Source organism: Struthio camelus, chromosome 10, assembly GCF_040807025.1.
Source record: "Struthio camelus isolate bStrCam1 chromosome 10, bStrCam1.hap1, whole genome shotgun sequence".
NCBI classification, from domain to species: domain Eukaryota; kingdom Metazoa; phylum Chordata; class Aves; order Struthioniformes; family Struthionidae; genus Struthio; species Struthio camelus.
Window position 1 is genome coordinate 24,467,773 of NC_090951.1, and position 25,672 is coordinate 24,493,444.

At 49.1% G+C, this 25,672-nt stretch overlaps 2 protein-coding genes across 4 annotated transcripts in view; one reads left to right on the forward strand and one right to left on the reverse strand.

Annotated features, from left to right (window-relative positions):
* Positions 1-527: 527 nt before the first annotated feature.
* On the forward strand, positions 528-6,424 carry TMEM208 (transmembrane protein 208). The gene is given in 7 exon segments (XM_068956176.1): positions 528-617; positions 706-801; positions 972-1,031; positions 1,304-1,429; positions 1,431-1,468; positions 4,826-4,910; positions 5,977-6,424. Coding segments are annotated over 7 exon segments (549 nt in total). The 5' UTR covers positions 528-611; the 3' UTR covers positions 6,115-6,424.
* MATCAP1 (microtubule associated tyrosine carboxypeptidase 1) overlaps positions 6,420-25,672 on the reverse strand; it is a 29,127-nt gene continuing 9,874 nt past the window's right edge. For 2 of the 3 annotated variants that reach the window (XM_068956172.1, XM_068956170.1), the window contains 4 exons: positions 13,300-13,432; positions 12,121-12,426; positions 10,949-11,046; positions 6,420-8,547 (listed from right to left, as the gene is read on the reverse strand). In XM_068956172.1, coding sequence (XP_068812273.1) covers positions 8,383-8,547; positions 10,949-11,046; positions 12,121-12,426; positions 13,300-13,432 — 702 coding nt within the window. In that variant the 3' untranslated portion in view covers positions 6,420-8,382. Of the gene's footprint in view, positions 8,548-10,015; positions 10,228-10,948; positions 11,047-12,120; positions 12,427-13,299; positions 13,433-25,672 lie in introns of those variants that run through there. The other variant, XM_068956171.1, reaches the window with a different exon arrangement.

Consider the following 25,672-nt stretch of genomic DNA (forward strand, 5'->3'; position numbering starts at 1 on the left):
TTTCTCCTAAGAGCCAAGGAGCAGGGATGGGATCAGATGGGCCAGGGGGCCAGGATGGGAAGGGGAGGCAGCAACACCCTGAACCCATGGACAGAAAAGTGGGACCAGGGTGAGGGAGGAGGCCTGCAGGGACTCCCAGGGCTAATGGGGAGGACCCCTAGGACCAGGACAGGGGAAACCTGCAGCGACCCTTGGGGCTACTGGAGGGAACTCAGGAGGACGCCAGGCCTGGGATGGGGGAGGCCTGCAGGAACCCCCAGGGCTAGAGGAAGGGGCTCGAGGAATCCTCAGGGCGGGGACAGGGGCGGGGAGGCCAGCGGGGACCTTGCTGCCTGGCCCGCAGCGCCGCCCGGGGCGGTCGTACATGGGCCAGGGTCGCCCAGTACTAGGCACGGCTGACCAGCGCCGCCTCCCTCCCGTCCGCCGCGGCGGTTCTTGGGTCACCACTTGCAGGGAAGCGCCCGCGCGTCCCTCTGGGCCCAGCCCTTACCTCGGGCTGCAGCAGGCACCCGCCCGCCCCGCCCCGCCCCGGAAGCGCGGCGGCCCGCGGCCCCCTTCCGGTGAGGCCGCGGCACCGGAAGACGGCCGTGCTGCGGCGGGCCAGCGCGGCCATGGCGGTGAGCGGGGCGGTGCGGGGCGGTGCGGGGCCGGGCCGGGCCGGGCCCCACGCGGTGAGGCCGCTGACCGGGTCTCTTTGTTCCGCAGCCCAAGGGGAAGGCGGGCACGAAGGGCAAGAAGCAGATCTTCGAGGAGAACAGGGAGACTCTCCGGTTCTACTTCCGCGTCATCCTCGGGGCCTCCGTGAGTGCTGCCGGGCCCAAGCGGGAGCGGGGCCGGGGAGCGCGCTGCCCCCGGCCTGGGCCGAGGGGGATGCCGTGACCGACGTGGGGCAGGCCTGAGGGGCTCCGCGGCTGGAGCCGCGGCAAGGCCCGGTGCCCCTCCGCTGCAGCCTCACTGTGCTCTTTCCGCAGGCTGTGTACGCAGTGGTGAACCTGGTGATCTGCTACCCCACCGCCTCTGTCTGGACATGGGTGAGCACCAAGCTGCTCTCGCCCGCGCTGTGCAGAGGGCACGATGGGCTGGGGAGGGGGGCAGTCATTCCTTCCTTCACTGGGACCATGAGGGCCTGTTACTGGTGTGGCCCCTATGTGCACCTAGGCCCAAGCAGAAAACCTGGTCCTTTCAGGATTAGTCTTGATGTCAGTGATGGGCAAGCGCTGCGTAACAGCAGACCTGTGCTGCCCTTGCTGCTTTGCCTGGGGAGTTGTGGCTTTCGAGGCTGACCTCTGTTTCCATGTTGCAGCTTGCGTTTGTGTTCAGTTTGGTGGTATACGGCACCAGCTACCGCTCCATGAACTCCATGGCAAAGCCGTCTTTCACAGATGATGGCAGCCTTGCTGACGGAGGCATTGACCTGAATATGGAGCAGGGGATGGCAGAGTGAGTGTCCACACCTGCACGAGTCCAGGTGAGCAGGACCTGCTGCCTGAGCGTGCAAGGAGACCCGGGAGAGCACTGGAAGGATGAATCCAGACCTCAGCTCCAAATCCAAGTTGTCTCCCAGTGCATGCGTGGGAGGAGCTGGAGGCACTGTCTTTATTGCTTGTTCTGCCTTTAGCCATTTTTTTTCCCAAGAACGTACCTAACTATTCTCATTATCTGAATGCCTGGCCTGGAGTGCACTAGTAGTGAGCCACCACATGAATGTGTTAGCCTGGAATTGTCACTCTCCTTAGGGCATTTACTCAATAGCCAGGTAGAAGACTGCAAGCAGTTCAGCTGGAGCAGCTGAAGATCTTCTTTCAGTGAAAAGGCAGCGTTGACCCTATGAATACTTCTGCACACACAGTGGAAATTTTTTTTCTTTTTTAGATTACCACTGCAGATAGCATTGGACAGACCAGAAAGGCATACACTGTCAGCTAATCTCAGCTAATTCAATTGCCTTCACACTCAAAACCTCCCTGTTGTCTTAACCAGCTCATCTCACCTGCTTAGCTTTTTTTTTTTTTTTTTTTTTTTTTTTTTGTCTTCTACAGTTGTGTGTTACCCATTTCTTTCTCCAGGCAGTGCAAAGTGTTTGCCTGTTTAGTCTTCTTGGAGGTGACATTGCTGTCTTTTTCTTGGTCAAGGAACACACAACAATAACATCACTTTGCAGGAATTAAATAAAATAAGGAGATAATAGTACTGAAGTAGTAGAAAATATTTTCTAGATTTATGTATCTTCAACAAGATCCAACCTAGTTATAGAAAGCAGTCTTTTGTGCATGCTTCAAGTTTTGTTCTCAGGCTTCCCTGCCCTCAGCCTCCATCTGCTGGTTCGTTCTTTGTTAATTTTTTTTAAGCATGTGTTCAGTGATGTATCCAGAGTACTTGGTTCCTTCCCTCAGATGATGGGGTTTAGGACTTACTGTCACTTGCTGCCAGTCTTTTGAAGAAACTCAGTGGGACTACGTTCTCAGTAGATCCCTAAGGAGAGCTGTAATCCAAATGAGGCAGGGCAGGTGACGCAAAGCAGGAGGCAGCCAGCCAGTTTATGCTGGTGGATTAGCTATGCAAGTGTCTGAGTGAGGGGGCAGTACGTGAGCATTGCTGGTTTCTGTTGTGCTCTTGTTGATAAACAGCTCTCTTGCTGCAGGTTTTTACCTGCCAGTTGAGGAGTTACATAACAACCACGCTCAGGGAAGCAGCTCTGTGTCATGTCATGTTTGCAAGTTACCTCTTGCTGGGAGGGCCATGAATTGAGTTTTTTTCATTTCTGCAGCTAGCAGATCTATTGGGATGCTAACAGCAGGCTGTCTTGCGCAACACAGAACCTACTGCTCTCTCTGTGCAGGACAAAGTCTCACCTGCTGTGATTCTGTTGGAGTAGTAGATTTTCTGTGTGCAGCCAAAGTGGCTCAAAATGCCCAGTGTAAGAGATCCAGTCACAAGGAGGAGGTGGCCAAAAAGAGAGGAAATTATTTATTTCTGCTACGTGTGAGCAGTTTGCTTTTCACCCTGTTTGTCCTGTAGTAACTTTTTTTTCTGCTTGTCAGCATAGCATTTTTCTCCTGTCTTACACTTGCCAGCGATTTTGGCTCTTTTGATTTTATTATAGAAAAATAACATATTTTGGATACCTTTGTTTGTGAAAGACACAATATGGGACATTGGAGTAAGGAAAATAAATTTGATGTCATCTTGGTTATCCTACTAGTTCTGGGAGAAGCTGTTGGGTATATAAGTTACCAAAGCACACTGGGTGTCCCTGCTAACTGATCCATGGATGAGCGAGGTGGCATTGTCAGGAGAGATGACTGACGGATTTAAGTATAGGGATTCCGTTGACCTATTGTGAAAAGCCAAAAAGTGCAATTGTTACACCTCCGCAGTCCTGGTTGTAGATGCAGAACTTTCTCTGGATGGTACTGGGGCTCCAAGGTATTTCCGTCTGAGCAATACACAGTAAGGATTGTTTACAGTAGTACTGTAAAAACACAGACTGCGCAGTTGAAGTTACTGTCCCGTTCTTGCCCCACACCTTTGTTTCCAAGCCTTTTCGGAGCCCTCAGCCCTGAGAGTGCAAGTCCTTCATTGTTTTAACTCCTTTGCTCCTAGAGCGGCAGGTATACACATGTTAACTGTGAATGAATGTTCAGTGCTCCTCCCCTTGAATGTGCCCATTTGTCACATGAAGCATTCTAAATTAGCACTTTGTAAATCAGGGAACTAAGCTAGAGGTTACTTTCAGAAAGCAGTTAATGTTTTCCTGTCTTTCAGTTGACTGTGCTACAGTTAAAGCACGTTCTTTTGAAACTGTTTCTTGAACACTGCTGATTTGAAGGTATTTCCCTTATGTGTCTGTAACTGAAACAGATGCTGTACGTTGCTCCAGGACTTAGGAAGGCTAATCTTACAGCGTAGGGACTTGCTGGTCTTTGAAGAGTTGGGTCCAGTGGGAGCTCTGCCATGACCCTCTGTGTGACCTTGGGTAAATTTCTGAACCTCAGTATCCCATCACAGAGCTGTTGATAGTAAATTCTGCAGTGTCTTGAGTGCTTGATGTGGTGATGATGGTCCACTTTAAACCAGTTGTTTCTGGTGGTGACTATCTAATTTCACATTTTGCACTGTGCTGCTGTCTGTGCGTTCATTCTGACATGTTCTGCTGTGCATCCGTTCCCGCAGGAGGGTGGTATTTGAGATGTGGGCAGCTTGTCCTTGTCCGTGGCTGCTCTCAGCACTGCCTCAGGTTGGCATGGAAAATCCATCAGAGTCAGATGAGCAGGTGTAGGAGCTGCGTATTGTTGTAGCTCAGTGTGTGAATGATAGTGTGTTTGTCCTTGCCGTCCCCCAGCCATTTGGTAACAGTAGGCACAGCTGAGCGTGTCTCTCTGCAGAAGAACTAGCTGTTAGCACATGAAATGACACAGTGAAGATTCATGCTTTCCCCTAGTGCAGCCAGCCATGAGCATGTGAGCGACTACACTTTATGCCAAGATATTGTCCAAATAAACAGGCAGGTGCCTGCTATTGTTGCAGCCTGTTGGGAGGTTGGTTTTGTTGCTGATATCCCACTCACATTCCTCAGATTTCTCAATGTCCCTTTTGGGCAGGGGATCCTAGCTGCAGGCCCTAAAGAGGGCTGGACTTGTCAGATTGTGTTTTGGTTGTCACTATACTTTCTTCTAGATTAACTCAGGTAGCAAAATGGGCATAATTGTAGGGACAGCTCTTTTGGTCGGGACCAAGCAGGGTTGTTCCCTGAAGTGGAGCAGAAGGGCTCTGTTGGCACAGCAGCAGAGGCTGGAACTAAAAGGTTTTGCTTTTCTTCCCTCAGGCACCTCAAGGATGTGATCCTGCTGACAGCTATCGTCCAGGTTCTGAGCTGCTTCTCGCTCTACATCTGGTACTTCTGGCTCTTGGTAAGCCCTGCAATTTTCCTTGTTGCTCTAGGTTGTCCCTATCTTTCCCTGTTTTCAGAACTGAGGACGTTATTGATCCATTTCATTTTTTCACGGTCTGTTTCAGGCCAAAGGTGGTTTCTGATTTAAAAAAAAAAACCCCTCCCTTTTTCTGATAAAAAGTTTCCCCATCAAATCTTGTTAAAAATGAGGCCATAATACAAGGGCAAGAGAATTTCTGATCCCTCTGGGTAGACCTTACAGTAAAACTAGGCTGGTCTTGGCCTTTCTCTCTAGTCCTGTGGAAGGGCAACAGAAAGCATGTGCCAGATTAAGGCTCTCATTGTGTGTAGAGCTGTTTTCCATGCCTTTTTGTGACAGTCTAATAGACAGACTGCATCTCTTTCTTTGTGTTTGGTCTTCATGCTCATTCACTTGCATTGACTGAAGATGGGAACTGCTGGACGCTTTGCCATTCAACAGATCAAACTCTGCAGGCTTTGATAACATACCAGACACTTTTAACCCTTGAAATGTTTGTCCAGCTAAAATGTTTTTTGCAAAAGGATTAAAAATCTCCAAATAGTCAATTAAAAAACCCCACAGTTGTACAAGGCAGTCTTGGGAGAATGGAAAGACATCTTGTTTCGGTCCTTACTCACAAGTTCCTTTTGTGCTGGTCCTGGCAGAGGGCAGTCTAGACTGTGACTACCCCAGATGCTGCATGGATCATGTTCTTTCCTTCAGAGAAATGTTTTCCTTCATGAAGGAGGGAGAGGCTGGATGTCTGAGAAGCTGGATTTTTCTGGGTAATTCAGAACTGATGCTGGGATTTCCATACATGAAGCTTAAATGCTCTGCTCTGAGACATGTGCAAGTTCATAAATTTTATGAAATCAGGCCATTAATTTTGGGTGCATGCCACTGCCTTTGATTTCAGTGCAGCTTATGGTGCCCCTGATCCAGCATGTAGACATCTGCCAACTCACTTTGCTTCCTCTATAAGTCCAGCCCTCCTGACCTTACCATTACCCCTGCCAGAGCTGCATCCAAAGTGACTGAGTTTGCTGCCACATGTGTTTTGCAGGCTCCGGGGCGTGCACTCTATCTCCTGTGGGTGAACATCCTGGGGCCCTGGTTTACAGCAGACTCTTCGGCTGCCAGTCAGGAGCCAAATGAGAAGAAACAGCGCCGACAAGAACGTCGCCAGATGAAGCGCTTCTAGCCCTGGCTGGGGAGATGTGCTGTCTCTCATCTCCATGCTGTTACTTCATCAGGGACGCAACTGAAACCAATCAGAAATCATCGCAGTATCTATGTTGCCCTCTGTCATTGCTGCCATTTCACTGTTAAGGCTTGCAAGAGACTTCCCTTGGTTGGTTCTTAGTGCCAGTCGAGGCTTTGCTCCTTGTGATGACAAGGGTGGGTTATACTGGGATGTGTTTAACTACCTTTTTAATGCAGTGCTGTATTGCATTCAGGGTTGGGGATTGCAATGTTGGAGGAAATATTATATTAAAGAGCAGTCTAATTGACCTCACTGGAAGTGTGTTTGTACAGGGGGGCTTGCAGAGGGGAGCTGTTATAAATACTAACATATCCCTGGAGGCCTGGACCAGATGAAAGTGAAATCCCCAAGACAGCTGGTCTTGTCTCTTCCCTAGCTCGCTCTGTACCACAGCATCTGTTCCCTGCAGAGAGGCTTCAGGTGGCCTGTGAGATCTAGAGTGCGTGAAGCAGCTGGAGGGGCTGCGAATTGGACTCACAGCCAAACGTGGAGCTTTTGGGATTGAGACTGGGCTCTTTGGAGCCACAAGTTGGCTTGTGTGACTTTCAGGGCTCACAGGAGCTCAATGGGATAAAAAGCTCTAGCTAAAAAAGGCTAAAAGCAAGTCCTTGTTTTCTTCGAAAAAGAACTCTCCCAGGGATGGTGTAGCCAGGGTGCAGAGATGGTGGCAGAGATCACATGTATTAGAGACCAGGGACAGCTCGGGGGAACCAGGCAGGGAAAAAATTTTGAAACTAGCCTTGGCTGATGGGTTAGATTGCGACAGGCCTGGGGTACAGCCAGGCACAGAAGTAAGCTTGCTCTGCAGGTATGCCAGAATTTGAGGCATCCTGGATTGCTACAGTGGTACCAGGTTTTGAACTATGCCCTGTGAATGCATCCAGTCCTTTCTGAATCCTTCCAGCCTTTGTGGCATCCTATAGCCATGAGAGCTGTTTTTAATGATGTGAAGTGATGCTTTTTACTTGCTGAGTGTCTGAGAAACAGAGAATAGTTGTGTACTCTCCTTTGCAGCCTCAAGGCTCGGGTGATGACTTTTCTCCTGAGACATCTCAGGGTACCTGCGCTGAAGCAGGCCTTCATGCTGCAGCCACACCCTCTTGCAGATGAGCGACCATCTGCTTTTGGCTGCTTCGATTTATTAATGTTAACTCTGCTTAATACTTTGCTTTGCATGCTCCAGTGACCCCTTCCCACTCCTGACCCATGGGCTTGGAGACATGCAGCCTTGGCTAAGCAAGTGGGATGCGTGGTCACAATAGTAGCAGTGGTACCAGCCTGGCCTTTTGCATTTGATGCCCTCCGTAATCTATTACCCACAGGTAGTTTCCATTACATAGTTTTATTACAGATTTTTCCTAACATCAAAGCCCAATCCCCATCCTGAGTCAGTGCCAGGCAGAGCAGCTATGGGGGGTGGGGCAGGGGGGGAAGCAGAGTGACACTTACTTGGGGTGCTGAAGGGTCTGCAGGGACAGGGCAAATATCTGGTGTGGGGTGGAGAGCAGAGATTTTTTTTTTGGTGGGCTAAAATCCTTCTTGCTGCTAGGGGAGGGCATGAGAAAAGTGGTGAGAGAGTGGGAAGCACCTGAGTGGAGCTAAGATGTGGCTACAGGCTAGCCCTTGCTCCCTGCCAGGGCTCCCAGGCGCGTCCCAGGGCCACCAGCCTGTGTTTGCAGCCTGAATACAGCCAGAGCCTCTGCTGGGAATACCCCATGGCACCCTGAGGCCCCCTCCCCTTCAATGCTCTCTGCAGTGTGATCAGCCCTGCACAGCCCCCTGTGCCTACTCTGGGCCCAGTGTGGCTCACCTGCTCTGCCCCTATCCCTCTGAACCGTCTTGTACACCTGCTCCGGAAAAACCACACGGAGCAGTTCAGCTGTCCCTGACACGCACAGAGCTGGGGAGGTGGGGGAGCATTAACAATACCACACCACCTTCTGACTGAACTACCCTACACAGCGGTACATGCACGTTGCCCCCCACCCCTTCCCCCCGGCCCTCCTGAGTGGAGGGGACAGAGGCTTAAGCTGTGCCGTTTCTAGGCAAGGACTGGCTCAACAGCTCTAATAAATATCAAATAAATAGAGCCCAGGGCAGACAGGCACTAGGAGAGCTGTGCTCAGGCACACGCACAGTGGCCAAGAGGTGCCAGCCTCAGCAATTGAGCCCAGCAGGGTCCCAGGGCTGCAAGCTGGCACCTGCTCAGTCAGGCAGCAGCTGCTCCAGCTCCTGCTCATTTAGTCTGTTGGTGGTGACAATGTGGTCGAGCTGCTTCATGTACCGCTCCAGGTCCTGCATGAAATGGGGGATGCGGGTCCTCTCCAAGACTCCAAATTTCTTCAGGCGATTCACATCTTCATAGGACACCTAATGGGAAGCAGGGAGATGTATCAGCACCCCCCTCCCCCAGCCCCCTCGGCCCTAGCAAGCCACCAAGGCAGGGAGCTCTCGTACCTGCCATTCCCTCCAGCACATTCCCTGCTCAGCCTGGTTACCCATCCTTGCCTACCAACTCTGTGCAGAAATACTCCCTCTGGCTTATGTTTTGGGGGGGTGGGGTGGGGAACGAATCGGGGATTTGCAGGGACAAGGTTGTGTTTTCCATCACTCTAGGCACATGAGGCCACAAAGAAGGTGCATGGGATGCTCATCAACATGCCAGCTGCCACAGAGCTCAGCAACTGGGGCCCTACAGGCAGGACTAGTGCCACTCACAAGGGGAGAGCCCATCAGCCCTGGCAGAAACAGGCTAGTGGTTTTTTTTTTTTTTTTTTTTTTAATTGACCTGCTACTTCAGTGAATGAGAAGGGATGCAGTATTAGCCTTAGCTTTGGCCCACAGTAATACTACTGAGCTGACTAGAAGTGGGCATAAGCAGATTAAAAAAGAAAAAAACAACAACAAAAAAAAAGACTTGAAATAACATTAAACTCCTTTGGTGATCCTATCCAGTGTCACAATGCAGCTAAGACTAGGTCACTGACCTCTCAATTACAGAAAGGCCAGCTGAGGAATGAAAGGAGCCTCTTAGTGATGGTCCCATGGACTTTCCTTAAAACAGAAAAAACAAACTCTCTGGAATGTGCCCTTCAAGCAGAGAGTGGGGACCAGGGAATGGTCCTTCAGAGCAGCTTACCCTGCTGGATGCTTCTCTGGCCTCTTCCCAAAGGTCTCCTGCAATGGGGCTGCCACAAGCTCTTCCTCTCCTTCCTCACTTCAGACCTAACTCAGCCGTTCCTAACTCAGCCGTTAGATGAAGACCCATAAGTGCACGTAAATGCAAAGAGCTTAACGTGTTCCAGCCCAAGTGACTGCTTAATCTCCACTTCAGAGACATGAAAGAAGCGGGACATGAAATGGTCATTAAAAACTGCAGCACCTATTAGGAAGGGGAGATGCAGGTGGCCCATTAGCATGACCTCAGTGGCAGTCAAGGCTCAGGATGAATTTTTAAAGGAAAAAAAATTATAGTGACATGGGAAAAAAATGTCCATCAAGGCAAAGATGCCTGCAGTGGATGTACTGGGCTGAGCCAGGATTTATCTTTGAGAAAACACGTGAGCGAAGGAGCTGCAGTAGGCCACTGTGGCTGAGCTTCGGGGCACTGGGTGAGGAGTTAAAGCTAAACCTATGGAGCTGGAGATGCCTGAGCTCTGCAGGAAACTGAGCTGTGAAAGGGAGGCTTTCTCATGGAGCGTAGAAAAGGTGCACGAGGCTAGCCTTGTCATCCCATAGTGAGAAGAGCTGTGCGCCAGTGGCTGAGCTGCCATCTCTGTGGTGAGCACATGCAGGCTGGCAAGCAGACAGCCAGCCACGACTGTGCAAGGCCTCATGGCTGGAGGGCACAAAAACATCCTTGGGAGCTGGAGGTTGCTTGAGTGAGCACCAGGACACTAAAACACCGGCCAGGGAGCCTAGACTGCTTAAGGTAGAGCTGCAATCGAATGACTTTGCACACCTTCAGCAAGCAGTGGGTCTATGGTGTGGGTCATCTAGAAACCACGCCACCCAGGAGTTGCTCCTGTTCCCCAGAATGGGTACCATCACCTTAGAGAAAAGGCAAAGCAGAAAGGGCTCTGTGAAGAGGCTGCAGAAATAACTGTCCCGAGGAAGCGCTTCTCAACACAAGAGCAAGGGCCCAGCAAGTAACACTGCAGCTCTGACCTGAATGCAGTCCTCTGGGAGCCCTGCTCTGAACCAACAGATGTTTCCAGAGCTGCCAACACTGCTGATTGATAACAATGCTTTAATTAAAAAAAAAGTTCCCTGCTTCCTCGGCCATTCCCTGAGTGCTGGAGGCCCAGAGGAGGTGAGGGCAGTTGACCCCCTAGTTCTGGTGGAGAGGACAGCCAGGTCTCGCCTGTTCTGGCAATGACTCTGTTCCTGCTGGACCAGCTGCAAAAGTCCCTGAGAAAGGTATAATAAACTCCTAGAGATGCTGAAGAAAGTTCTCAGAGACCTCGAGGGAGATGTCTCACTCTCTGAGCTTATTTCAGCTGTGAGATGTTGGGCTCTTCTCTAGGTTATGTTTTGGGAGCGAAGTTACAAGGCTAATGGGCAGTGAGACCTCACAACAGCCCCTGTGCATCTCTGCTGGTGCTGCCCATGGAAAAGCCATGTTCGGCCTCCCACCAACCACTAGCCCAGCCACCCATAATGGCTCACAGCCCAGCGTGACCTCCAGAGCCAGGAAACAATGCCCACCCCCCACCCCAGCCCCTCAATTTGGTGCCGGACCCTGGCTCTGGCAGCTGCTCCAGCCTGTTACCTTTCCAAGTGCAGCCAGCAATGGAAAGTTGATGGTCTGACGATGTCGCAGGATCCGGAGAATCCCATCCAAGTACACCTGGTCCTTACTGAAACAACCTGGGAGAGAAGGGGGCAAACGGGCATGTGACTGGCTGCCAAGCACCCCACTGTCTGCAAACAATGCGCATACCCTTCTTTCATATAAACTTGTGTAAATCACCAGTAACTCGACTGAGTGTGCTGAACCAGAGTGAAACAAGTGTGCCAGGGCCTACACGTTGTTGGGTACTATGACCAGTGCTTGTCAGGGCGTTTAGCATGGAAAACAGGGAAATCAGGCAGGGAAAGGAAAGGATGAGACTCCTTCGGGGAACTGGGCTGAAGAGCACGTGGGATCACCAGGGAACTAAGCAAGCTGAAGAGGTAGGTAGTAGCATATGCATCATGCGCAAACAGGATGAAAAAGGTCCAACAGAGAAAGGAGTCAGAACTCAGGTTGGACCAGGTGATATCTGAAGGCGGGGATGAACCTTTCGTTCCTCTCCAGGGTACAGTGATTTCCCCAGGATCAGAGTCACGCTCCTGAGTGTGATGAGAATGGCAGGAAGGAAAAGGTCCAAAGGACAAGCAAACCCAGCTCTGTGGCTCAGTGCTGGGGAAAAGTATGGGCAGCTGTGTGCAGTGAGTCTCAAGTCTGCAAAAGGCCTCGGGTGACAGGCAATGTCCTGCCACAAGGACAGCTTTAGCACTTTTACCATTCCTTCTGACTGATGAATATATATTTTTAATATTAAACCACTGAAAAAATATAAACACTCCTCCAAAATGCTTATCTCATCTCATCTCATCTCTCCTTTGGCTGCTACCTCCCTGGAAGTTTCTGTAAGTCACGCCACTCAAATCTGTGAGACTGGAAACAAACTTGTGTGGGCTCCTCAAGGCTGCCATGACTGGCCCTGAGTGATATGGAGGAGCCAGTGTGGTGATGACCTTATATAAAATGTTAAGAGATTGCTGTCATAAAGAGATCACTTATGAGATGTAAAGCCATACAAAAGTGGAGCTGTGGATGAGGTAGTGTGGGGGATGTCTGGGGGTAGAGCAGTGCTGCTGCTTTATGGGCTGTCTCAGCTGTATGCTTCCATTTGAAATCCCTTCCCAAATCAATGCTTTCCTTTCCTCAAGCTTTACCTGGCTGGGACGTGTCTGTCTGGCCTCGCTTCGCCCGCACGCAGTACTCCCACCGGACCCCAGCGTCCTGGACGTACTGCTCCAGGTCCTGGAAGAGGGCGGAGAAGGAGAGGCGGCTGGCCTGGTGGATGGTGTAGTAGAGCAGGGCCGCTCGCCACAAGAAGGGCTGCTTGCGGAAAAGGACGCTGTGCAGGCTTGCCAGCCCTTCCTCGGTGGGGTTGGCAGGCTTCAGGCAGTACTGCTTGCGGCCCTCAGAGCTGTGCCAGGGCTGGCGGGTGTTGTTTACCCCCCGGATGTAGTGGGTGCCTGGGCAGGACAAGAGTGAGAGCCATCAGACAGCCATGTGGCCCACTTCTCTCAGGGCCTTATGTTGGCACCCATCGTGCCCGGTCCCTTCTTTGCTGCTGTGGTATTTCTGCTTTCTCCTGTACCAGGGCTGCTGGAGGAAGGAGGCCTCTCCACTGGGGCAGACCTGGCACCCACCAGGCTTATAGGGATGGGGCAGCCCTTTGAGGCCACACAGCAGGGCAATGTGCTGCCACAGGCACATGCATGCACATGGCGGTGCACATCGTGCCAGGCGTGCACCTGAACTTTCTGCCTTGCTCTCACAGAGGGAACCTGGGGCACAGCTGGCCTCAGTCCCCTCCAAAACTTGCCTGCGGTGTTATGGCCTGGGAGGATGCCTCTGGGACGCCTTGCCACAAGAAATTATGGGTATGAACAGTTTGCAGGGGCTCAAAAGGAGAGTGGACAAATGCATGGGTGGGCGATCCATGGGATCACTAAATACACAGAAACCACAAGCTCAGGAAGCCCTCGAGCAGAAAATAGCTAGGATCTGATAGAGGATTTAAGGAAGTAACATCTCTGCTTGTCCTGTGCTCCCCACTGCTGGGGAGATCTTTGCACACACCCTGCTGCTGTGCAGCCCCTCACTGTGCCTGGTTGTGGCCCCCACAGCCCTGAGCCTGGCTGGGCTCTGCTCCGGGCCCTCCCCAACAGCAATGCTGTGTGCGAGGCCTGAGGTCATTACCCTGGTGGCTGTCAGAGGATGCTCACAGCATCCTTCCTGTGCCGCCACGGCCTCTTTTCTGCCTGCCATGTCCCAGGGTGCCAGGCAGCACATCCATTACTGCAGTCAGCTCACATCACCTCCCCAGCCCCAGCCACTCTGACCTATCTCATGGCGCAGCATGCCCTCCAGCCAGTACTGCCGGGCTCCAGACAGGTTGATTGCCAGTGTTGGCCGGCTGTCCTCCACCATCATCACGGCCTGGGACAGGAGGTCATCAGTGAGCTGCACCACCACCTGTGGAGGACAGAGAAGGAGGCAAGCAGCGTCAGGACTCTGACTGGGAGGAGTCCCTGGGAGGACTGGCAGGGCCATTCTAAGCAGAGGCTGGGATCGCTGCGGACGATCAAAAAAGCCCATTACCACCATCGACAGCACCGGGCTACACAGCTAAGGTGCTGCTGTGTTATCTCTAACTCATATTACAGCTCCAAAAAAAGCACTGTGCAAGGAACAAGTGACTCATTAATGTGAAAACAGGTTAGTGCAGGAGGCATCTAGTCAGAGCCTCAGTCTGTGCTGAGCCTTTCAGCAGGAACGAGCATTCCCTCCCTCTGTCCTCCTTCTTTTTGGCCAGGCAAATAGGCTGAGCAGTCCTCCTTGACAGGCATTCAAGGGCCATTATAAGATGGTTTGGACTATTTTTCAAAAGGTTGGTATACCTAAAGAAAACATGCTAACAGTGTCTCCATTCCAAAAGGACGTACCCCAAAACCACAGACACCAGGAGACCCGCTCTGGACTAGATGAGACAGTCACCCTAACACGTATTCGTAATTTCCCTGTACCCTGGGAAAGCCATGGGAGCTGCTATTGGCACCTCTGACATCAGTTGTGGTTGGGGCATGACTGCTGCAAGGGGAAGTCTCATCATGGGAGAATGAGAAGGGAAAAGGCTGTGTAAACAGGAGAAGATGGGAGCCATGACACTTCCTTCTGTCTCCCCCAAGACCAGCTACACGTCCGCACGCTGGCAGGGAAGAGAAGCACAGCCAGAGGTAGCTGTCAGTCCTGAGCAGGCATGGTGGGGAAGTTGGCAGCTCAGGATGCAGGTTCAAGTTATTACCTTCCTAAGGAGATGCTTCTAGTGGTGCCCAGCAAGCAGAGATGCCAGACAGGAGAGAGCAAATCTCTGTCGCAGGGACACCCAGCCATGGCCCCTGATATCAGGCCCAGTCCCGGCACTTCTTCTGGACAGCCCAGCACCAGGATCCCTCTGTCTATAGGAAGCTCCCAGCTCGTTGCCAGACCTGACCATCACAGCTCCAATGGCTGCAGGAAGGATAAGTTGAGAACTTGGGTAGGTGTTTCAAGAAATCTTATCACTGTTTTGTTGTTATATAGAGGAAAGTGATCCTCCTGCTTTGTACTTTCCCATCCCCTTCAGCCCCAATCATCCTGCCTCCCTGCTGCAGTGAGCAAGGAGACCTCCCCTTCCCCAAAGCTCCAGGTCCCTCAAACTGCCACAAGTCACCCTTGTGCAGCTCTCTAAGGGGATTGTGTGTGAACTGGCCTCATCTTCCAGGCTATGTTTCTGGTAAGTGATAGCCTGCAGGGTTGAGGGTTATATGCAACTTTCTGTCTTTCTATCAGGTTGCATTATCAAATGAGGCAGCCCACTCTGCCACTGCCTCCTTTCCCCTCACTGGGGACCACAGCAATACTCACACATCCAGGTGGGCACACAGCCACCTTTCTTTCCACACGGCTCTGCAGGATTTTACAGCTACACACATTGGGAAGCCTGGGAAGCAACCCATAAACATAGAGGACCCAGCCTGCAAAGCCGCTCAAGCAGCTGCAATGGGTTATGTAACAATCCCAGCTAAAACACCATTTTTCCTTGAGACCTTTTCTTGTTCCCTTGAAGACCATTTGGTGCCAGTGTCTGTGTTCTTCAGGACAGAACTGGTGCCTGCACTCCTCACAATCCCTGGTCCCTATGCCTTTGATGTTTGACCTACAGCTTTCATAGGGAGCACTGGACATGAGACACGCTCTGACAGCTTATGGATCTCCACCATCAGGACACCAGTTACCATGAGATGCTCAGCTGGCAAAACAGGCTTTCTGCTAATGACAGCTTTGGAAGTGCTTATCTATCCCCTAGCAGCAAAATCATATTTAGTTTGGATGGTGCACCCCAGTGCTGAGACACCACTGGCACAGCCCTCAGGGCTAACTCCAACTGTTTGCATCTTACCTTCGTCTCCCCAACAGCAGCCATAGAGACCTTTCCTATGGTTGTACCCTGGCTACCCAGGGTGTTTTGCTTTCTGTGAAAAATCTGCCCAAGATGAGGCAAGTTACAAGCTCCCAAATCTCTGTTCCCACTCCTGCTAGCCCAGGACAGTTGTAAAACCTTGCCTTCAGGGCTGACTGGGTCTAAAAGGTTTCTACCTTCCCAGTCCTAAACTGTTCAGCCCTGCTCCTGCACTCTCCCACTAGCCTAGTCCTTTGTGGGGCAGTGCTGCAAATTTGGTCACTAAAATGACCCAGCTAAAACAAACAAAGAGCACGCTCCTGGGGAACCATTCTTAAGTTGGTTTGGTGATATGAGCTATAGCATAGCCTTGCAAAAAGCTGGGCCAGTCCCTCTAAATGCACGACAAACCACAGCTTGGGAGTGGAACAAGCACTGAGACTTGCACTGCTTTTGCACTGAAGAAAACTTATCGCAAAACTGCCCCTAAGTTCCCCAGAAATACTGCCTTCGTGAGCCATGCTGTGGGCACTCTGCTCTTGCATGCAAAGGCACTGCACACATGCCTCTCTGCGGTGGCAGTGAGCATGTCGCCGAGACAAACCAGGACTTTGCTTGTAACTAATTCACAGCACTGTGGAGCCTGAACACGGGGATCCTCTCTCCTTTAATGCCTGTGTTCCTTCTGCCAGTGGAAAGCAGTCTGACCCAACAGGCAGGTTGGTATAGGGAAGGGAAGAGCTCAAGGCTAGGGGATTTATGACAGGAGTCATAAAAAGAGATCAGGGAATAAACCCAGAGAAGAAGCTGGGAGGGAATCTACACGGAAAAAAAGGTGTTCAGGCCAAGACAGCATCATGCTGCACATAGAAGACAGCAGATTACATTTGCACAAACAGCATTAGCATTCCCTATTGCTTGCATGCTTGACTGTGACATTCCTACTTCCCCAGTGAATTTATCCAACGTGATGCTATGTCAAACAAAGTAAAAAAAGCACTAACATCTCCAACTACTCCATTTTATTCATCCCTTTTTTTAAGTTCTGCGCACAAGCCTATTTGCTCCTGCATAGCTGTGTGTCAGGGAATTTCTTGTTTCTCATGTGGCTTTAACTGTTTTCTTTGTTATGGGACCAACCTGTAAAGTCCTCACAGCAAATATCCCACGAAGGAACCAAGCCTCTGGCTCCATTTTCATGTCTCCAGTCTCTCCTTCATACTTTCCCTTTTAAGCAATAAGGACTGATCCACAGCAACACATACTAGCAACAAGAGCTGAGATGTGCCAGCCACATGCATAGTAGCCAGCCTTTCTATCTGTGCATTTGATGGCTGTGATTCACAGCAGGTTTATGCAATTCGTTCTCAGCACTAGTAAACCTCTTTACACAGAAAGAAATAGCTATTTTGGGAAATCTGGTCACTGTGCACCTTGGAGCCAAAATAGCTACTTACATTAACGTGAGCTCCTGCAGCCCTCATCCAGAGAGAGAGAGATACTGGAGTGAACCCCACACCTCCTCAGCCAGCGCATCTCAGGCCAAACCCTGTTCAACTGAGTATACAAGAGGAGTTTTCATTACAACAACGTTCTTCCAAAGCGCAGTGAGCAGGCTGCTTGAAAAAAAAAAAAAAACACCAGAGACAAATGTGCTGTCAAACAGTAATTTATTGACGATTCAACTTTAAGTCTGCAGCGACTTGAAAGGCACAGCAATGCGTGAGAAAGTGGGAGTCAAACAGATCCGACAAGCCAGACCAACAGCAAAGCACCTGCATCACACACTGTATCCCCAGAGGCAGACACTGCCTTGGTTGTCATATACAAGTTTTGGCAGCAGCAACAATACTTGGGACATTTGGGCACATGCCCTTTTCATTTTAAAATCTTTCCACCACATGGATATCAACTGCACAGACATCCATTCTGTGGCTGATGCTTTTAAGGCTGAAAAGTAGAAATCTGACAGCTTTGCACTCCTGAGCAAGAATTGCCTTTCAGTATCCCCAGGGTGGTGGTGGTGGTGAATCCACTAGAGCCAAACACCAGGGTGCTACCAACAGCTTGTAAACATGCACCACAGCCTCTACGCTGTACTCCCAGTAAAATAGGACCGTGCGTCACACCTACAGTTGCTGTCATTCCTGCAGAAAAGGCTGAAATCAATTCCAAGCTTTCATGTACACTTAATGAGGGACTGCTCCGTGGGATCCTATTAGGCACATCCAGAATGAGACAGGACTTTGCAACAGCAGTGCCTCTAATGGCCTCAGAGAGGACACGCTCTGTGGGTAACGGGCATTCTGGCTAACTTCTCATGTTTTGCTGTCAAGCTAGTAGCATAACACAAATTGATGTGCACATTCATACTATTACACTACAACTCTCTTTTTTTTTTTTTTTTAAAAAAAAAGGAGGGGAGACAAAATTGGTTTGTTTTAACCCAGATTTATTATCGTGTAAAACCGTTCAGTAAAGCCAGAAGTGCAACATAACAGAGCAGAAACTACTACTGGGCAAATCAACAGCACAAGACGACTACGCTGCAATTGTTTAACTGTTTACCAGAGAGAAAGACAATCCCTCTAACTCAAACGGAAAAAAGACTTGACAATTTACTTCCAACTTGTGTGCATCCTTGAGCCTTATTTCTGCTCCATTAAGCAACTGAAAATAAATAAATGTTGCACTTTTGTTGGCCTCTCCCACATCCAACCAGCACACACAAATCACATCACAGGACTATGCTCAGGCACAAGTCCTGACTTGGGACCCTGGTGAGTTGGGTCCTGCAGAAGTTAGGACACATAGCTGAAGATTGGAGACAGCTTCCCCCCACAATACATCTTCTCCATCCCTCACAACTGATGCTTCAATAAAAATATCTCCCCAAGTGAGAGGCTGCAGCTTCCACATTTCTGTAAGCAGCCTGGATCAGCACAAGTGAGCATAAGCACGCAGAGAGGCAAAGCCTTTTGCTCCACTTGTGTGATCATTTATGCATCAATGCAACAAACTGGAGCAGGGAACTGATCCAAACTAAAACTGGCTTTATTTTCTAGGTGAGTTTTCAGCAAGATCACCACCTGGCCACATGAGCTCTGACGCTGGTACAGGCTCTTGTGGGATAAAAGGAAGGATACATTTTACTATGACTTTCAGCAGTTAGCTTCTGCTAATAGCTCTATCTGGAGATACAGCAGGCAGCAAGTGTCACCAACTCATCATAACTGGAAAATAAGGAGGCACATACGAACTGAATATAGTTTTTTTTTTTTTTTAAACTTTCAAAGGCTTACCTTTGCAATCTTTATTTTAACCTTTTCTAATCTCTTAAGTCAGTTCTATGCAACAGAAAAGAGTCTTGTCATCGTACACTGCAATCCCAAATATAACTAGTTTAGGCTGAAATCCTGGGAAGTGAAGGGGAAGCAGGAGATAAAGGAGGAAAAAAAAAAAACACCCCACACAGATGAGGAGTACATTTCACTGCTACAGCACTTTTCTTGCTCCAATGAAGACACTGCCTTTTGGTGCCAGTGTCCATGTTCTTCAGGACAGAACTGGTGCCTGCACTCCTCACAGTCCCTTGGTCCCTAGGCCTTTGATGTTTGACCTACAGCTTTTATAGGGAGCACTGGACATGAGACACACTCTGACAGCTTGTGGATCTCCACCATCAGGACACCAGTTACCATGAGATGCTCAGCTGGCCGGGAGTGGCCCTCTTGCTCTCTTGTCTCTCTTAACTGCCCCTATAAGAAAAAACAAGGAAGGTTGGAATTCAGGATACTAGATCCTGGACAGATACAGGAAAACTTCTTTCCTAGGATAAATACTCTCATTCTTAGATATGCTTTCCCCCAGCCTATATTAAAAGGAAAAAAAGCACTCTGCTACTACTCTGCTTTCCTCACTTTCCAGTTGCGCATTGTGGACAATTCTTCACTGAAGAATGGGATCATTCTTCAAGGCATGATTCACGAGTGACAAATTCAAATGTTTCTAGGTCTCCTCTAAGCTCTGTCCCAATGGAAATTGCTGCTTTGGGATCATCCCAACTCGTGACTTCTAGGAGGCTGGTACTCCCATGGTATCCCCTGAAACAGCTCGTTTCCCTCATGCATCTTCAAAAGCTAACCCCGAGAACAACACTCTTCTACAAGCACTCACACAAGTGCTGGAACTATTACATAATCCTAGCAGTTTAACTATTGTGATAGAGTTATACAGATAAATTCTCCATGTACTCAACAGGACTGTGTGCTGGAAATTCAGAGCTTTTTCCCCTCCTAACTTTGATTTCCTACTCTCATATCTCACCCAATGGCAAAAAGCATATCTCACAGCCCAAACGTTGCTTAGCTCTCTCCAGAAAGCACAGGTTTCTAGAACTGCATTCATTTGGATGCAGCTTTAACAGTGAGATGAATTAGTTCTGGATGACAGGATTATGCACACTAGAGTTTGTGAAACTATGCATGCTCTCAAGTTGACATCTTCTGCTGGCCCAGCTACATCAAATGAGGAGGCAACCGCTCCCTGTTATAGGGTACTACACTCACTAGACTGCAGGGAAAATCTCCCCCCATGTATGCCAGGCAAGGTAAAACCACTGATTCGGTGCAGGTATACTACTAGGGCTTAGTTTGCCTAAAGCAAGAGGGGCCTCCCACAAACTGTTCTGCTAGCAAGGCTGTGGGACAGTTCAGTCTTTAACAGCTGATACCCATCTACTACTTCATGCCTTAGACTTCCTCCTGCAGACACACAGTTTGCCTTAACTCTAGTGTCTGCATTACAACAGATTAAGAGGAAGGATATTCTGTCCTGATAAGACACCCACAGAGGTAGAGAAATACTTGCCTTTTCATTATCAGAAAAGAACATTTGCAGTAGAGTACTCTGGATTTAAAAGATGCCCCTGCTATCTTTTTTTTCTTCCCTTAATTTATGCTACAGCACCAGTTAATCACCACCAGGTTTGGCATTCTCATCAGTTCAGTATATGATGGCCCTGGGGAAATTGCTTCATGTGTAAGCACAAAGCAGCCATCATGCCCAGATGGCATGGCACAGGACTCCAGTGTTAAAGCCAATGCACCAATGATGGTGCACACATGGCAAAATTCCAGTGTAACACAGGATGAGCCTTGGCTAAAAAAGCATCAAAGGCTAGCTAGCGGTGTCCCCCAGGGGTCAGTCCTGGGTCCAGTCTTGTTCAATGTATCCATCAATGGCCTGGAGGAAGGCACAGAGTGCACCGTCAGCAAGTTTGCTGATGATACTAAACCGGGAGGAGTGGCTGACACACCAGAAGACTGTGCTGCCATCCAGAGGGACCTGGACAGGCTGGAGAGCTGGGCGGAGAGGAACCTCTGGAAGTCCAACAAAGGCAAGCGCAGGGTGCTGCACCTAGGCAGGAAGAACCCCATGCAGCAGTACAGGCTGGGGGTTGACCTGCTGGAAAGCAGCTCTGCCGAGAAGGACCTGGGAGTGCTGGTGGACAACAAGTTAACCATGAGGCAGCAGTGTGCCCTTGTGGCCAAGAAGGCCAATGGGATGCTGGGGTGCATTAGGCAGAGTGTTGCCAGCAGGTGGAGGGAGGTGATCCTGCCCCTCTCCTCAGCCCTGGGGAGGCCTCACCTGGAGTACTGTGTCCAGTTCTGGGCTCCCCAGGACAAGAGAGACATGGCACTCCTGGAGAGAGTCCAGCGGAGGGCTACCAAGATGATTAGAGGGCTGGAGCATCTCTCCTATGAAGAAAGACTGCAAGAGCTGGGCCTGTTCAGCCTGGAGAAGAGAAGATTGAGAGGCGATCTCATCAACGTGTACAAGTATCTGAAGGGGGGGTGTCGAGAGGATGAGGCCAGTCTCTTCTCCATGGTGCCCAGCGACAGGACAAGAGGCAACGGGCAGAAACTGCAACACAGGAAGTTCCGTCTGAACCTGAGGAAAAACTTCTTCACTGTGAGGGTGACAGAGCACTGGCACAGGTTGCCCAGAGAGGTCGTGGAGTCTCCTTTGCTGGAGATATTCAAAACCCGCCTGGACGCAGTCCTTGGAAACATGCTCTAAAGGACCCTACTTGAGCAGGGAGGTTGAATGAGATGATCTCCAGAGGTCCCTTCCAACTTAAACCACTCTGTTTGATTCTGTGTGAATCCAGTGAAACAGTGATGGTGTTAGAGACTGAGGCAAGCATCGTCTGTCAGTTTTCGGTATCATGCCTGATAAACAGGAAGCAGAATGAACAGTTCAAAGCCAATTATTTTCCTTCCCTCTTTATATCAGACACTGCCATTTATAGGGTAAACAAAGAGAAACAGAGCAAACAGCTGGAAAATAAGAGTTAGCTGAGAAGGTGATGTTCAGAACTGAAACCAGGTCTTGTTGCCAAACAACAAAAGCACCTTTTTGGGCAAGCCAGCAATAGCTAAAATGAAGGATGAAGCACTCCTTGGAATACTGTGCTTGCAGAAAGATCCAAGAACACAGAAGAATGCTGTTTGCCAGGACATGCTGGGACACTGCTCAAGGCTGAACACAGAGGGAAGGGAGCAATTTAAGTGGTAACTGCTCTAATTTTTTTTTTTCAGGAATCAAAGAAAATCCCAAGCAAGGACATCTCAGAGTCTTTAGAGGAAGAATTCAAGTCACAGGGAACAGTTATTTTTCTCTCTCATGGTGAAGAAAAGCTAAGGACAACACAGATAGAGCAATACTGCACTCATATGGTCATATGAAATGGAAACTGTTTCTTCTGGTACAAGAAGATGAAATCATATGAAGTGATTAGGAAGGAGGCTCACAACAAACAAGCGTAAGTAAACTGTGGAACTTGCTGTGAGATGTTTAAAAGTGTTCAAAATCAGTTAGACACATTAACAGAAGAAAAATTTATCAAGGGTTTCTACATACAAACACCACTAAAGATTCAGGAAGAATCTGGACTGCAGTGGCTGAAGACTGGGAGAGTATGTCAGGAATAAATTACTACCTACTTTCCCTGTTCCTTTTTTCCCCAAGGATTGCTACGGATAGAGACATACACTGGGACAGAGACAGAACTGACCTGTACCACTACTATGTTCTTATGATTTTGACTGGGACTGCAAAGCATTGCTTCCTTCCCCCCAGGAAAAGCCTGAGTTAAGGTAGAATAAAAAGGAAGAGTTATTCTTATAGATGGTGAAAAGATAAAAAGAAGAAAGCAGGAGTCCCATGTTTCCATTCTCCTCTACATGCCATATGCTCTCCATGTTCCCATTCTCCTCTATATGCCACACAACATCAGGGGAAAAGGGATGAAGGTCTCTAGAAAGGCAGAAGAAAGAAAGAAAATAGAGTTGGGCAAAGGAACAAGAAGGATAAGGGGAAAAAAAAGATCGATTTGAGGACTGGGAAACAGGATTAATTGCTAGTCAGAGAGTTTGAGAACCCCTGCCACCACAGGTATAGCTGCATTACCCAGTCCACATGTGAGTTGGCAACACTGTCTCATGGAAACACACAAGGCAGCTAGGGCATTCCACATTAGAAGACAACAGGCAAAATCCACAATGTAACTAACTAACTGTTTTTCCTTTCCTTTTTAGGAAAGCCTAGTAACTTTTTAGAGGCACTGGCCTGCGATGCTTTAATTTTTTTTGTTTGTCTGAGAACGCTTTGACAGTATTGTCTTGTCCTATTAGGCAAAGCGTCCAAGAACTGCTCTGTGTGAGCCAAACCAGCTGGGTGTAAGTGAGGTCTGAGTCAGGTGGTAATAAAAAAATAAAAAAACCTTTTTGAAAAGAATTGTGTGAAAATCTGTCCAGGAATCAGAAGGGAATCCGAAAAGCTTCACAGAAGGCTGTAGTATGTGCGCTCATATTACATTGCTCATAGCATTTCGCTAGATTCGGCAGAGCACTGAGACCTGAGGCTTTCACCAGATTCATTCAAGGTCAGCCCAATTCTAATTGCCACCACTTTAGAGTCCACTTGGCTCAGCCTTTAGCATCTTAGATACAGAAACATAAGTCCTCCCCACAGCCCAAATTTAAAGTAGAAAAATGTTTTGCAGAATCAGAGGGAAAAGAAAATACATCTTCTAAGACTGCCTACTGCTGGCTGAGTAACCAAGTTAGTTCTGCACAGTAATTGCATCATACAGCCCATACACTTGATGAGCAGTATCAGTTGTCTTATTTAAGAACCACAGGACTCTCCAGTTTTGCCCTGTCACAGAAGCACAGAGGCACTGAACAGGTACTGTTAGAATAGGGGGTTATAGCTTCAGCCAAAGTCTTACTTCTGGAGCAGCAACTCCAGCTCTCCAATTCGTGATTTCTCTCATTCTTAAGGGGATTCACAGCTAAGGCCTGAATTCAAGGCATGACATCAGACCATCCAGCCCATCATTTTGATCCACAAAGCAGTCTGCTCAGTTTGTGACTGTAACAACAGGGAAAGAGCTTGTCCCCAGAAACCGAGTGAGGAAGTGGAGAGTGCTAATGGCTAGCCACAGCACTGAGGCAAAGGCTCCTGCCTTTTCCCAACTTCAGCAACACTGACAGCAGTAGGCCCATCTGCTTAGTACCTTGCACAGCAAGAAACTCCTGGCACTTGGAAGCTCTTGTGCACAGGGGCAGGGCCAACACTGCCAATTAGGATCTGAAGAGTGCTAGCTAGCACTGTTTAGACTAATGACATTTCATAACTCTGTGGATTACTATACAACACTTACCAACATAGGCAGGGATTTCTTTGCTGCAAACTGGGAGCAGCTGGGAGATCCAGGGATATTGTAAGCAGGAAGCTGAGCTCTGGCAACATCACCTCAGTCCTGAGCCAAAACAGAACCAGAACAGGTTCAGTACGTACAGCCTGAACCACACCAAAGGAACTTTTGAAAACTCAAAGTTAATTATAGTGCAAATACTTACCCTTGAGCATGCTCCCTGGGGTGCTGGAAATTGGTATCCTGCCTTCACAGATCAGCACCATCCCTCCACACCTCAAGTGCCAGGGATGAGCGCAGGGGGATAAAGGGGAGCAATCTGCCTTTGCACTGACCTGGCAAACAACGCCACCGGCTCTGCAGGCAATTGGAGCAAGGTTTGGCTCCTATTCTACCAATACCCAAGGTACCCTCTTTTTTGTAGCTACTGCCTGATAGTTTTGCAAAACCTAATCTAGATGCTACACAAAATACTTGTGCTGGGACATTACTTAGGTCAGATTGCTCTGTTTTAGCATCCCCAAATATGTTGGTTGTTTGGCAATTATCTTCAAAGAGAAGTACAAATTTCAACTTAGATAGCACTTCTTGCTGTCACATTGCTCGTTACTGAACACTGTTTCAAGGTATAGAATCCCACTGTGACAGATGGAAAGAGAGCCAGGCCAGGCAGAGAAAGCAGCAGCAATGTCTGTGCACCCTAAATTCCCTCACAAATACTTCAGCTGCACTAGCGACAAGCTTTTGTCCACGTTTTCTTCAGCTGCAGGCTATGGCCAACAGCCTGTGCTGCATCCCCAGCTCACTAAGCTCATGCCAAATAAGCAATACCGTGCAGATCCTGGAGTGCTCACAGGACCCAAGAAAGCTCTGCGACACACCTCAAACAGCCCTGGGAACTGTTCAAAGTTACAGCAGCTTTCCTAGGCCTTCCTACAAACTCGTAACTCAGGGCAGCCCCAGTGGCGTGCAGCATAGCATGGTCCCTGTATTTCTTCCAGGTGTGATGGGAAAGCCACTGCAGGGCTGTAAGACCTGTGCCAGGAAAATCCATACTGACCCCTTGTGAGTTAGAGTGCTTTCACATCCTGGCAGAGTGACACTTAGAGCCAGCAAAGGTGACAAGACACAAAAACTATATGGTGTTTTCATTTGCTATCCTAGCTAATGCAGTCTCAAACAAAGGGGTAACCTGTAGCGGCCCCACGTGCTAGAGTTTCTTTTTTAAGAAACCCATCATGATTAATATGAAACATGGGAGCAGCAACAGAAAAGCAAACAGCATTACAGAACAGACAGGGAAGCCAAGTACAGCAGATAAAAGTCAGAAGTTACAGATACAGGCAAATGGGAGGGAAGGTAGATAGATGTGTCTATGAAAACTGCCCTGCTCCTAGACAAGGCACTATATTACAAATGATGCAGAAATGGCAGAATATATAGCAAGTTAATATCCTGTACTAGGATCAGAGTTTGACGACCTTCCTGTATTATGGACATATGAAACACTTCCCTCTGCCCCAGAGAACTTCCGACAAAACTTGTAATG